This window comes from Athene noctua, chromosome 4, assembly GCF_965140245.1.
Source record: "Athene noctua chromosome 4, bAthNoc1.hap1.1, whole genome shotgun sequence".
Taxonomy (NCBI): Eukaryota; Metazoa; Chordata; class Aves; order Strigiformes; family Strigidae; genus Athene; species Athene noctua.
The window spans coordinates 31,332,886-31,346,182 of record NC_134040.1 but is presented as its reverse complement, the minus strand read 5'-3'; the positions used below and the strand labels follow the sequence as shown (position 1 = coordinate 31,346,182).

Sequence of the window (13,297 nt, the reverse complement as noted above, 5' to 3'; positions counted from 1 at the left end):
TAACATGAACACTGTGGCTGTTGCTGTTCTAAAAGGATTTGAGCCCTTGATACCGGCAAGCATGTAGAGTGTAATCAAGTGCTAGTACTGCAAAAACAGATGTTTTCTTTAATGGTCAGTAATTTTGCCATATTTTCAAACCAACAGAGCCCATAGCACCCACACTTGTAGGAAATCTGGAAAATCAAACAACAAACATTGGTGAAACCATAGAAGTGTCATGCATAGCAAATGGCATTCCTCCTCCAAACATCATGTGGTTTAAAAATAATGAAACCCTTGTTGAAGATTCAGGTGAGGATTGCTCCATTGTCATGAATATTCTATCACTTAAGGGCTTTCTTTCACGGGACTCATTGCTGATTTTCACCATGAAAAGTTTCATTTTGAATTTGTAACACAAAGTGGAATAAAAATAGCAGAACTAAGTATCATAATTTTTTCCAGGTATTGTTTTGAAAGATGGAAACAAAACACTAACCATACGTCGAGTGAGGAAAGAAGATGGAGGGCTATACACCTGCCTTGCCTGCAATGTCCTTGGATGCAGAAAAGCAGTGGCTTTTTTTTCAGTGGAAGGTTAGTGTTAGCTTCTCTCCAGATTATCCATGAAATCACTAAAAGGAAAATCTACTGGCTGTCCTGATCGAAGATCTGAAAAATACACCATGAGATTTATGAAAAGTCCTAACCATTCCTGTCAAGCTCAAATTTAGTGCTGTCATAACCATTGTAATCCCAGCTGTTGAGTCTGATGCTTTCTTCTCCGCAATGTTGTTTAGTGCTTTTCAGCAGAAGTTGAATCTATCTGTCTTGTGGTTGCAGAGAAAACTCTGCCAGTCTATATTACATGCAAACCTATACAACAGAGCCTACCTAAACCTGCAGATATCCTGGGACGTCTCTATTGTCTTGGTAACGTAATTGTCATGCTATGTTTTTTAACAGTTGTAACTTTTTAAACTATGTCATCGCTGTCATCTAAGAAACAGAGGGAAGACTTTGTGCAGTCTGTTGTGATTGCTGTCCCATTTCAATGATAGGATCAGGTAGCAGTTTTGGGTTAGGGGCCTCCAGTCTTAGTCCACCAAGCTCTGAAAGTAGTGTTTGAGACCCATCTCTCATTTGTTCCAGTCCTATTGTGGCACATGGAAATGAAATTCACAATGATAGATTCTAACAAGAGGTTAGTCTGCAGCCTGAATAGCTGCAACCGTGATGAACTTGCCACCAAGAGTTGCAATGAGAAACCTTGAACTAAAAGCTCCTTGTCCTTGATATTAGTACATTTTCAAAATTTAGTCACTGAATCCTTCACAAACCTCTGTCTTACAAGTTAAAGTGATTGTCCGATCTGTTCTGTTAAGGTAATTAAAGCAGTATCCTTTTATTCTTATAGGTCTCATTAGGATATTAAGATGTTGAGCAGTATGTTTACATGAGGTAGAAATTATCTGCCGCTGACATCAATGTAGATTTTAGCTGATGTGGTAAATATGGCTGGGGCATGTCTGTAAAAGTTGACAATCTGTGTAAGACTCACTGTTTCACTCCAATAAATTTATAGCACAGCTCATTGGGGTCATGCAATGAAGTGTGCTCCTGTGTAGGAAAATCTGTATGGTGCAAAGGATGAAATACAGGTGCATGATGTGGTGAACGGGAGCTGGAGAGCTGCTCCTGCACATTAATAGATGTTCGAGTGTTATCTGCTGTAGACTATTTTACTGGAAAAGGGATGTTGTAAGTCAGTCCTTATTTTCATGTGTTCTTGTAGGATTGTGTTTTTTCATGTTGTTGCTGAAGCATGTAAAGAGACAAGAGAGAGATTGTTCTCTGGGTCATTCTCACAGCACTTTATTTACTATATGATGGGGTTTTTTCGTTTCTGGGAAGTCATTCATTTTGAGTATTCTAAAACAAAGATTCCTTTTAAAAATGTGAGATTTTAGTGGTTTTATATGTGCCAAAGGTCCAGATACTGTCCTTGGAACAAAGCTGATGCTAAGAAATTGGGTGATGTGCAAAACAGCACAAAACCAAGCGTAATATTCCAACATAAAACCCCAAAATTTTTGTTTTGTTTTGCTTTCGTTTCCTTGCTCCATGTTGCACTTTTAAAATGAACCTTCAGAACAAGGACCTCCATTCTCTACTTTAATGAATGAACAAAACCAATATGCTTCCAACTATCACTCAGATATTCATTTATTTCTTCCCAGGCGCTGAAGAGAAAACAAATCTGGAGCTCATTATCCTCGTTGGCACTGCAGTGATTGCTATGTTCTTCTGGTTGCTTCTTGTCATCATCCTCCGGACCGTTAAGCGGGTAATGAAAAACTTCTCATACTGTCCTATTAGCACTGGTCTTGCATGACAAATGAGAGCTGACTTGAAGCCTTTTCTGTTGTTTCTTTCCATTGTTCTTAAATCAACAGACACATTTTTTCTCTCCATGCCATAACATTCTTGCCTGGAACCAGGGGCACAGAAATTTGTTTTTAATTGAACAGGCCCTCGCAAGAGAAAAAAATGTTTTGGCTGGTTTTGTTTAGTAAAAAAAAAAAAAAAAGGGCAAGTAATTAATGGTGATCACACTCACTGTGACATGGTGTAGGGAAATGGTAGGCTGGCATTTCTGGGAACTGGTGAAACACTACAGAGTGAGAAAATGGCACTTTGCCTGCTCATTGCCAGCCAAAAAACCTGTGCAACTTCAACTAATACCATTTTCCAGGCCAATGGAGGGGACATGAAGACCGGCTACTTGTCAATCATCATGGATCCTGATGAAGTCCCTATAGATGAGCACTGCGAACGGCTCCCATATGATGCCAGCAAGTGGGAGTTTCCCAGAGACCGGCTAAAGCTAGGTGTGCCTTCATTACACAAGCTGTTTAGTGATACTGCAGCCAGCCCTGTGCTGGGGGGTGCTTCAGGTCCTGGCTTGCCATGGGGCTGCCCTGGTGCAGGACCTCCAGGTGGGCTCTGTGGTCCTGTAGGATATAATGCATCCTCTTACCATTATCAGCCTTCTGTTATTTTCTGAGACATAAACTCTGTTTAGAGTTGCTTGTTTTTTCTGCATCTTTTGTCCACTGTGCCAAGCATATAAATTGGAGTATGTTCATGTTCTCACTTCAAGGTAAACCTCTTGGGCGTGGAGCTTTTGGCCAGGTCATAGAAGCAGATGCATTTGGGATTGACAAAACTGCTACCTGCAGAACAGTGGCTGTCAAAATGCTTAAAGGTAAAAATGATGACCAAAAATTCACCTTCAACACTGAATGTAGAGATAATTGCCAATACTGTAACCAGTAGGTAGAAAAAAATCAAAATTTTTGTACCAACGGTGTATGCAAGTTTAGCTTAACAGTTGGTGTCATGAAGCAATGATTAGGGAAAGTATATGCCTTGCCCTCATCAATAGCTGGAGTAATACTACTGTGGTTTCTTAGCCATTGCGTTATAGATCTACTCAGGTTCAGAATATAAACTTGCTCCTGCAAGTAATTTTCATGTGTCCATTTTTGCCTTATGTAGCCTGGCAGGGAGCTTTCTGCAAGTCTCAGACAATGGCTTAGGCGTGCTCCAAAATGAGTCGTAGTTTTGAACAGCTTTCTCCTCCCTTTAAATCATATTATAGTCCCTTGTATTTGCCACATAAGAGTTGAAAGCTGCGGTTCCCAGACACAATGTTCCTGAAGAGGGCGTAGCTGGGGTGGCAAACTGGGGCTGCCAGCAGCCAGGGGTGGTATCCCAGCCCTTTGTTGTACTGGAGGAAGGGTGGGAAAGCTGGGGGATTTCTGACAGTACAGTGTGAGCAGTTGCAAGCACAGGCGAGACCTGTTGTAGGCTCGTTACAATGGGAGGACCATACAGTAATGACATTAAAAATTGGAAAGCCCTGTCCCTCCAGTTTTGCAGTGCTCAGGCAGCCTTCAGAGAGCTGCCTTCTCTGCCCCTCTCTCCCCACTGCTTCAGCTCTTTCTGTCTTCTATCCCTTTGGGATGAGGACACCAGCCATGTCTCCAGACTTTTGGTGAGGCTGCAGGGTCAGGCATGTTTGGTCCTGTCCCTATCTCCCCCCAGTCTGTGGACCCACTGAACCCTTAGCATAGACCCCAGCAATGGCTATGGGACAATATTCCTAGCTCTTCTTGGCTGGGAGGGTGAATGGCAGAGTGCAAACTGCTCAAAAGGTCTGTAGGAAAAAAGGTGTTTGCTAATCTGGATTGTTTATGTCCCTGTTCTGATGTACTGCCCTTGGCAAACTTTGGACAATGTTTAAAAGCAGAGGAAAACCAACGCTGTCATGCATGTGCCTAGCTTTCATCAATGTCCTGCAGCATAAGCGATCCAGGCTACCAACCAACAGGACTTCTCACTAGATGTGCTGGAAAAATAACAGAAGAGAGTGCAGAGGAGGGGAAAACCTTTCTGTCTGTGATGCTCCTGATCTGTGTTGTTTTACCTCTGCAGAGGGTGCAACCCATAGTGAGCACAGAGCACTTATGTCAGAGCTGAAGATTCTCATTCATATTGGCCATCACCTCAATGTTGTCAATTTACTTGGAGCCTGCACAAAGCCAGGAGGTGAGTAACTTCTCAGTGGGTGAGAAGGTGCTAATGAAAACCCCATTTCTGCCATTTCTCCTGCATAGAAAATTGAGTTTCAAAATTAAGGGTTGGAAGAAATAGTCTATTTAAAAAAAAAAAAAAAAATTCTGATAAGAGTGAGTAGAACCAGAGGTGGAATAAGGGCTGAGAAGCCCTGAGTTCTACATCCAGCTCTAGCCTTCAGTTTTTCTCAGACTTTGCTTTTCTGTACTTCAGATCCACTTTTCTAGTGGGCACTCCACACATAACAAGTTGATCTTGTTCTTATCACTGTCTACAGTGTTGTTACTTCCCTCCCTGGCTTTGGATGGGCCGTGGGTGCCTCTGTGTGTGTGTAGGAGGGGAGATTGCAATTCGGAGTCAAGTTCTGGGTGGATGAATCTATTTTACTTTATAATTGGGGACAGATGTTTTGTTTGACAAACCCAGTACTGCACTCTTAATTTGGAAGAAATTCAGTGTAAAGTATCTTAGTAATAATTTTTCAGGGAAGCTGACTTGTTGGCTTACTATGGGATCAGAATTTAATTTGTAAAGTTCCATGACAGAAGTGCAGTAGTTGAGGGAAACATAATCCATAAATATTTCTTTCCTTGTTTATTCCGTAATAAAATATAGATGGCCAGTATCTGGAACCTAGGATGGAAATTTATTATTGTAGCATATGATATATGAAGCAATCTGACCTTGAAATACCACATTTGGACTGTACATTAAGGCATCTATGTCTGAAACCAAGATTCCTGTCTTAATTTTTTAGGACTTAAAATGCCTGCACAAAAATGCATGGATAATCACATGTGTACTTTATTGCAGATCGGTGGTTAATTGCACTGAAGTTCACTCAGATATGTTTGTCACATCCTTACAATGTCAATTAGTAGAGATTGGCACTTTTAAGTATGAGCACACCATTATACATTTTCACATATGAAATTAGGCTCGTGATTTTCAAAAGTATGTTCTTGCTTTTCCTTCTTTATACAGCAGAAAGGAATCATATCCCTACTTTGATTAGAGCTTTTTTATTTACCAGTATTTAAAAAACCTCTGGGTAGTAGGATGCTTTTTGAAATGTATGTTTCTAGCCAAAAATTATGCTGAGAGGTAAGGTGGGATATAAATGATCTTTATAAGGAATTGCTCTATGTGTTGTATAGGCCCACTCATGGTGATCGTGGAATATTGCAAGTTTGGAAATCTGTCAGCTTACCTACGGAGCAAGAGGAGTGAATTTGTCCCGTACAAGGTAAGGAGTCAAGGTTAACCGCATAATGTTTGATTTGGTGGGTTTTTTCCACACATAATGTTTCTGTTTCTAGTGCAGACTGAAGTGGCAGTCCTTGGGGATGCTGAATATCTAGTACTTCTCATGGGAACAAGAGATGGCAAAGACATCAGAGGTCATCTAGTCTTTCCCCTGGCCCCTGCAATGTAGCTGTTTTGTTATTGTTAGCTTAAAATGTGCAAAGGAACTGGGCTTCCACTATTTCCTTTGGCAGATTATTCTACACTTGGCCGTGTCTATCAGGAAGTTTTTTCTGATTATCAGCCGAATTTTTTCCTTTCTTAGTTAAGGTCCAGACCACCTTAAATAATTTTACTCCCTGCTTAGTGTATATATCCATCCGATATCCGTAGGTGTCTTCTATCATGTGATTATCCTTTCCACTATCCCCTTGGCTCATTGCTGAACCAGGCTATACATTATTTTGCTATTAGTCATTTTGTATTATGGATGTATCTCATGAGTTTATGTTCAGCTTTTCACTTCCCAAGTCCTTTGCTAAGGGGAGCTCCATCACAGCACCCCCTCTTTGCACTCCAGTTTGAAAAGAGGGGCAGGATGGAGGCTGGCATTTTCAAACTCATTTCTGGATGCCTCTGAGAGGGGGTCTGCTTTCTGGAGAGGGTTGGTTGGGAGGATCCATCCCCTCCGAGAGTCAGGTTGCTGGATGAAGACCATGGCTGTGTATACCCAGCACTGAGCATCATGCTCGGGACCCTACCCTTTTTCACCTGCAGGCAAGAGGGAGGCCCCTGGGCTGTGCTCTGCCATCCTGGTAGACCTGAGTCTTCCTGCAGCTGCCGTGTTTAGATCAGAGCTGCTTCAAACTGCTTGTCAGTTTTCCAAGGGGTCATTTTTCTTCATCCTTGGAGTCATTGTTTATGATTTTATATTGACAAAGGCAACTCACTGCATCCTCTTGTGAGGTAAAAAGGATAAACAAATATCCGAGAGGCCTTGAAGAAAGAGGCAGGGTTTCACAAGGGTGATGACCCTTGCTTACACAAGCGGTGGGGATGGGAATATGCAATGGAAAAATCCAACCCTGCCAGGGGAGAAAAGTCACCAAACCAAAGCAGGAGAAAATTGAAATGTGGTGGAGAAAGCCTGAGGAGCCAGTATCCTCCTTAGAAGCATTCAGTGGCTTAGGGGAAGAAGGAAGTAGGTCAGATTTTGAGGGCTGCTAGGGTTTTGGCCAAGGTAAAGGTTTAGTAAAAGGGCCTTTGCAGCAGTGGGAGGTAAATCCATAGCAGTATGGAGAGGCTCGACTGTACAAGAGGTGTTGTGGGAGCTTGTGCTTTAGAAGTGGTGGGCACCAGGGGGCTGAGAAAGCCAGCTCCTCAATGTGCATTTATTCCCCAGCATGTGGAGATGTTGCTGGGAGGTGGCTGGGAGGATGTGGGAGAAGACTAAAGCCACGCTGTGGAGCGTCAGAGGGTACTCTAGCTGATAAGCCTGTGTGGCCATGGGTTGGGGTTTGCTGGTGCTGTCACCACACCAGCCTGGTGCCCCAACCAGAGCTGACTTGGAGCAGAGTGGCCAGTCATGCCAGCACTGGGCTGCCCTTTCTGCCTTCAGTGGTGTCCATGGCACAGAATGTAGGGAGTGTCATTGCCTCTCCCGAGGAAGCTTCTGGCATGCTTTCTGCTTCTGATTTCACCCACCCTTCCTTCACATTTCTAGAATAAAAATGCCAGGTTTCGGCAGGGGAAGGAAAACTATGTTGGTGATGTCTCTGCGGACCTGAAGAGACGGTTGGATAGCATCACAAGCAGCCAGAGCTCAGCAAGCTCTGGCTTTGTGGAGGAGCGGTCCCTGAGTGATGTGGAAGAGGAGGATGGTAGGATATGTCTTCTTCTGGTGTTGGAACAGCTGTCATTGGTGGGGGCTGATGAGGGACATTGGGGACCGTGTGATTTCCAAAGATCCCTCAGAGCTGTGTGCAGGGTATTTCCTAGAGATGACCAAAACTCCCGAGCTATGGATTATCCAGTTCAGCATCCCAAACCCCTCAGCCCAATCCCAGGTAATGTCAGGCATGCACTTTATGCGTTTCCACCCAATTTTGGTCCCTTTCAGACCTCTCTGGTGTAAACACTGACCTTCTGAGCTGGGATGTTGTAAGAAGTATGTGGACCAAACTCAGGCCTTGAGATGAGGGTTTTTGCCATCAGTGTTGTAGTTCTTATGAGATTTCTTCTTAAAATTAAGAGCTGAGAAAAGTAATTGAGTTGTTTATTTCACCGGGAACTAAATGCCTAGGTATGTTTGTTGGATACATGGGTACATTATCCCTCCAGGTCACTAGAGGATGAGGTTAGGCTTCTTCTACCCTAAATTAGCAGGGCTTTTTGCCAAATTCAGGTCTTTCTCCTCATGGCATATTCTTCCCCCATAAGGACTAGGTGGCGCCTCCCTCTCACTCATTTCTAAATTCATCTACTGAAACCACAGTAAGCCTTTCCTGTGTTAGGAACTTATGAGCTGAGTTTTGGTTGTTTTTCTTTTGGGATCGTTTTGCAAATCCTTCCACTGGTGAGAACTCTGGAAATAAGCAAGAAGGTTTAGGGTATAACCCATCATCTCAAAATTTATTTTACACAGGACTAGTTTGGTGTAAAATGGGTTGTTAGTGATAATTACACAACCCAAAAAGGGCTCTGCTCTTCCAGTTCAATGTGGTGTAAGGTTAAGATGGACTTTTACCTAAGAAGCAGTTATGGCTGAAATCAGTGAAAAAGGGCATGTTTGACTGTCATCTGATTCTTTGCAGCTGGTCCCGAAGACCTTTGCAAGAACCCTTTGACCATGGAGGACCTCATCTGTTACAGCTTCCAGGTGGCGAGGGGAATGGAGTTCTTGGCTTCACGCAAAGTAAGGAACTTCTCAGGAAGAATGGCATGTTATTTATTTGTCTGTAGGAAATAGTGCTGTAAGTCTATAGAAGGAAACAGCATGTTCATCTTTGGACTAGCAGTCATCCGCAACATTTTCTTTTTGCCCTAAGACATACCTGAATCATTGATACTACAGAGTGAAACAGCCCATGCATTTATTGACGCAAATGTTAGTGATCTGTATAAGGTTTATGGGTCACTGATTCATACAAGAATGATTAAATAGTTGGGAGGAGGGAAGCTGACTTTTGAGGACGATTAAAGGAATCAGGGTCAAATCCCTGGTAACCAGAGGTAAACTAGAGTAAAGGAGTTTGCTCTGAGGAGGTTGCCTGCAGTGGAATTGGAAGGGCAGCGTGAGGAGAGACAATGCTCACCTATGAAACTTCATGGATGACTCCTTAGACAGTCTGTTGCCAAAGACACCCTAGCAGTCAATAGCACTTCACCTGCATTTTGGCTTTCTAGAAGTGCTTTTCTGTGATTTGATTCTAAATACATATAGTACATGTTTCAAAGGATGTAAATTCCAGTAAGAGTGAGGACTTGCCTGCAATTGTGTAGAAACAAAAATTACTTAGAAATAGGAAAAGGAAATAGAAGTGGGGAATATAACACTGGTCTAGAGCGCAGGCTACCTGTTCAAGATCAGACTTCAGAGTCTTTTCTAAAAACAGGTATTTGTCTACATTTCATACATCCTGGTTGGTGTGTATATGCAATGTTTTTCCAGGATCTGCAGTTCTAGTCCATTCTAGAAACCACCTTCAGGGCCTGGCTTTTTTACTTCAAGCTATTGAGGCTTGAGGTTCAAAGTCTTTGGGTTGTTGACTAAAATGTTGTTCTGCATAGGTAAAGATATGGACTTTTCTCTCTGTAGTCAAGATTAGTTTGTGTTGGAATCAAATTGGCGTTTTAGTGTGGTGTGTTTTTCAGAGGACAGAGTGGAGTACACAGTACACAGATTTGAGTGAACCTAAGTAAATCTAAAGGTAATCAGATCTGAACCTGTTTTGTGTCAGCTTCTTAGGATAATTAATTAGCTAACTTCAAAGACCCTCTCTGCATAGTGGATAAACAGATGTATGTTTGGACTTGGGAACACAAGTCTCCCTGAGCCAAATCAGTTGTGACCATCAAAAAAGCACTTAAAATCAGTAACTGTTGATGCTGAGGTTTCTTTTTCTTAAAAGGTTTTAAGAATTATCTGGCCTTTGAGGGTAAGAGAGCACATATGTGAAAGAGATCAGCCCTGTGGACAGAACTGTGACGACAGGCAGCATATGAAGTTGTTTACTTCTCTTTGCAGTGCATCCACAGGGACCTGGCTGCTCGTAATATCCTCTTGTCAGACAATAATGTGGTCAAAATCTGTGATTTTGGCTTGGCTCGAGACATCTACAAAGACCCAGATTACGTCAGGAAAGGAGATGTAAGTTTCAGATTCTCCATTCAAGAGAGAATTAATATGAAGTCAGGACTCATTTTTTTTCACCTTAAATACATTTGTGAAAATGCAGTGTTTTGCTAAACTGTGATACCTTTTTGTTTATGGAAATGCTTTCAGGCCAGACTACCCCTAAAATGGATGGCACCAGAAACCATTTTTGATAGAGTGTATACCATTCAGAGTGATGTATGGTCCTTTGGAGTTCTGCTATGGGAAATATTTTCACTAGGTGAGTCACTTTAGTTTTACTGAGCCATCTTAAATTTTAAACAACAGAGTCTGATGAAAACACTTAAAGGGTTCTTGGATCCTCTTTGGCATTTTTTTTTACTTCTTGAAAATTTCCTGTTTTTTTCCTCTGTCAAAATAAAATACTCAAATTCCCTTAAAAATGCAAACATAGGAACATGGACATGAAATGCTTCTTCATACAATTTCTTTGTGATGATATGCCTCATTTACTCAATCAGTTGCTATTTCCATCATAAATATATATTATTTGTTCATCCAACTGTACTGAATTACCTTATTAACTCAGGCCATAGCAGATTATCTGTTTGAAAATTAATTCCAGAATTTAAGAATCTAATGCGTTAAAATTACCGTTGCTCTCATTTTAGGCGCATCACCATACCCTGGAGTGAAAATTGATGAGGAGTTTTGCAGAAGACTGAAAGAAGGAACAAGAATGAGAGCACCAGACTATACAACACCAGAAATGTGAGAAACTGTTCTTCCAGATGCCCACATTTACACCACAACAGCAGATGCTAGAGCAAGCAATAGGTGCTGTTTTCTTTATGCTGATATTTTAATGGGCTTTGTTCTTCTAGGTACCAAATAATGCTGGATTGCTGGCATGGAGATCCTAAGCAGAGACCAACTTTTTCAGAGCTGGTGGAGCACCTGGGGAATTTACTACAAGCCAACGTCCGTCAGGTACATTAATTGTATTCTCTGGTTGGTGAAGCCACCAAGTGAACCCCTCCTGTCCTGCCAGCCACCATGAAATCCATACTGTCCACTGGAGTCGTTGGGGGAGCCTGGGCTTTTTCCACCACTCCTGTTACTGACCGGCAGTTGGGGCAACTTGCAGAGAAGAATGACCTGTGGGGGGAAGGTCGCAGAGTTCTGTTGTGGTAACAAAAAGCCACCTTGCCTTGCCATGACACCACCTCTGTGGTTACTTAGCTGTCTTGCTGGGGAGTTGTTGGCACAGGCTCAATTCCCTGCTCTGATGATGATTTCTGTGCATACTGCAGAGGCATTTCAGCAGGTAGCTCCTGTTGATCTTACTATGCCAAAGATGGATAGCTTAGCATATGTGAGGATGTGGGCTGCAATGCTTCTTCTGGAAAATGAGGATACAGGCATTTTTCTGCCTGTCAGAAGCTCCATGCAGATAAGTGTATTAAGACTTGTCCTGTGTGCAGGCATTGTGGTAAGAGAGCCCACTGCGTCCAGGTGAGGTACATGGGCCACCCTCCCAGGTACTCCACCTTGTGGCTCCATCTTCATGTACTACGGAAGTGGACAAGGCCAGAGCAATAGATGTGAGTGCACTGGATGAAAGAGGCTGGATTTGGCCACATGCTCTCCCTTTCTGACCTATTGGAAATGATGGGAATTACCTGCCCTTCCAAACTGTTGTGTCTTCTGTGCATAGGAAAACTCAGAAAGGATAGCATTTCTTCACTTTCCTAAAGAGCAGCTTGAATGTTATGTATCACAGACTGGCTGAGGTTGGAAATGTCTTCTGGAGGTCATCTAGTCCAATGTCCCTTGCTCAACCAGGGATACCTAGAGCTGGTTGCCCACAACCATACCCAGACAGCTTTTGAGTATCTCCAGGGATGGAGATGCCACAACCTCTCTGGGCAACTTGTGCCAGTGCTTGTCACCCTTACAGTCAAAAAGTGTTTCCTTATATGTTCAGAACACACTTTGTGTATACTTGACCATAACCTTATATGGTTGGATTGCTAATGATTTAGACCCTCTTGTCATGAATCGTAGTGTACTGTGACTAAAAAAGACAAACATGATTTACTGTCCGATAACTAATAATTAATTATGCATGTCTCAGATTGTAATCCAAAAGGGATAGATGAAAAAAAAAATGGAGAAAAGGTAGAATCAACTAGAGGATTTCTTATGGGCCTATAAATAGGTATGCAGTACCAAAGGATGCATAATCAGTTTTTTCTCTTTATACTTTAGAGCAGAGATGTAAACGAGTGGGATAATTTTTTAAAAATGGTATCCTTGCTATTCACATCAAATTAGATGCGAAAGTATTGATAGATTTCCTTTTTTGCTATCTCCATTTAATTATTTTTTTCATTTACTTCTTACACTTAATTTAGTCTTTCTGATTAATACGCTGTAGTCTAATTCAGTCTCAATTTGTTTGTTATTTTTTTCCTCAGGTTCATGTTCTTTGTGTCACTGGGTTTCAAACATTACTAAAAATTACATTTTTTAATTTCAAAGACGTCAATAAAAATTTTCATTTATACATGATGTTACAGTATGTCATATAAAAATCTCATTTTTTTAATCTAAAACTACTTGCCAGTGGTTCTTAAGTTTCCATCTTTTAATGTAGCCACTCCTGTGAAGGTGGTATAATGTTTATGGTTTAATCAAACAGTCAAGGTAGCACTGTTGGACTGATGCGTTCTCTATGTACATGTGTGTAGCTGTTTAGGTCTATGTATATCTGTAGCCCATTTAATTTTTGTGTTTTTTCACTGCATTCTACAGGATGGTAAAGACTACGTTGTCCTTCCTTTGTCAGTATCGCTGAATATGGAAGAGGATTCGGGTCTCTCTCTCCCAACTTCACCTGCTTCCTGTAGGGAGGAAGAGGAAGTCTGTGATCCTAAATTCCGTTATGACAACACAGCAGGAATTAGGTATTTTACATGGTGGACATCCTACTGGGGCCTCTGGGCAGGTTTTGTTCATGCTGGGGGCAGGGAAAATGAAAGGAAGAGACTGTAGCTGCCTGGTCCATATTTAACCTCCTCCATAGGGATA

General features: G+C 42.0%; 1 protein-coding gene across 1 annotated transcript in view; it reads left to right on the top strand.

The window, feature by feature from the left end:
* Positions 1-13,297, top strand: part of KDR (kinase insert domain receptor) — a 31,493-nt gene that overhangs the window by 12,156 nt on the left and 6,040 nt on the right. Inside the window, exons 14-27 of the mRNA XM_074904832.1 lie at positions 148-294; positions 448-579; positions 2,223-2,329; positions 2,738-2,873; positions 3,146-3,250; positions 4,483-4,596; positions 5,781-5,869; positions 7,592-7,748; positions 8,682-8,782; positions 10,115-10,237; positions 10,373-10,484; positions 10,876-10,975; positions 11,089-11,194; positions 13,022-13,173. Coding sequence (XP_074760933.1) covers positions 148-294; positions 448-579; positions 2,223-2,329; positions 2,738-2,873; positions 3,146-3,250; positions 4,483-4,596; positions 5,781-5,869; positions 7,592-7,748; positions 8,682-8,782; positions 10,115-10,237; positions 10,373-10,484; positions 10,876-10,975; positions 11,089-11,194; positions 13,022-13,173 — 1,681 coding nt within the window. The remainder of the gene's footprint in view (positions 1-147; positions 295-447; positions 580-2,222; positions 2,330-2,737; positions 2,874-3,145; positions 3,251-4,482; positions 4,597-5,780; positions 5,870-7,591; positions 7,749-8,681; positions 8,783-10,114; positions 10,238-10,372; positions 10,485-10,875; positions 10,976-11,088; positions 11,195-13,021; positions 13,174-13,297) is intronic.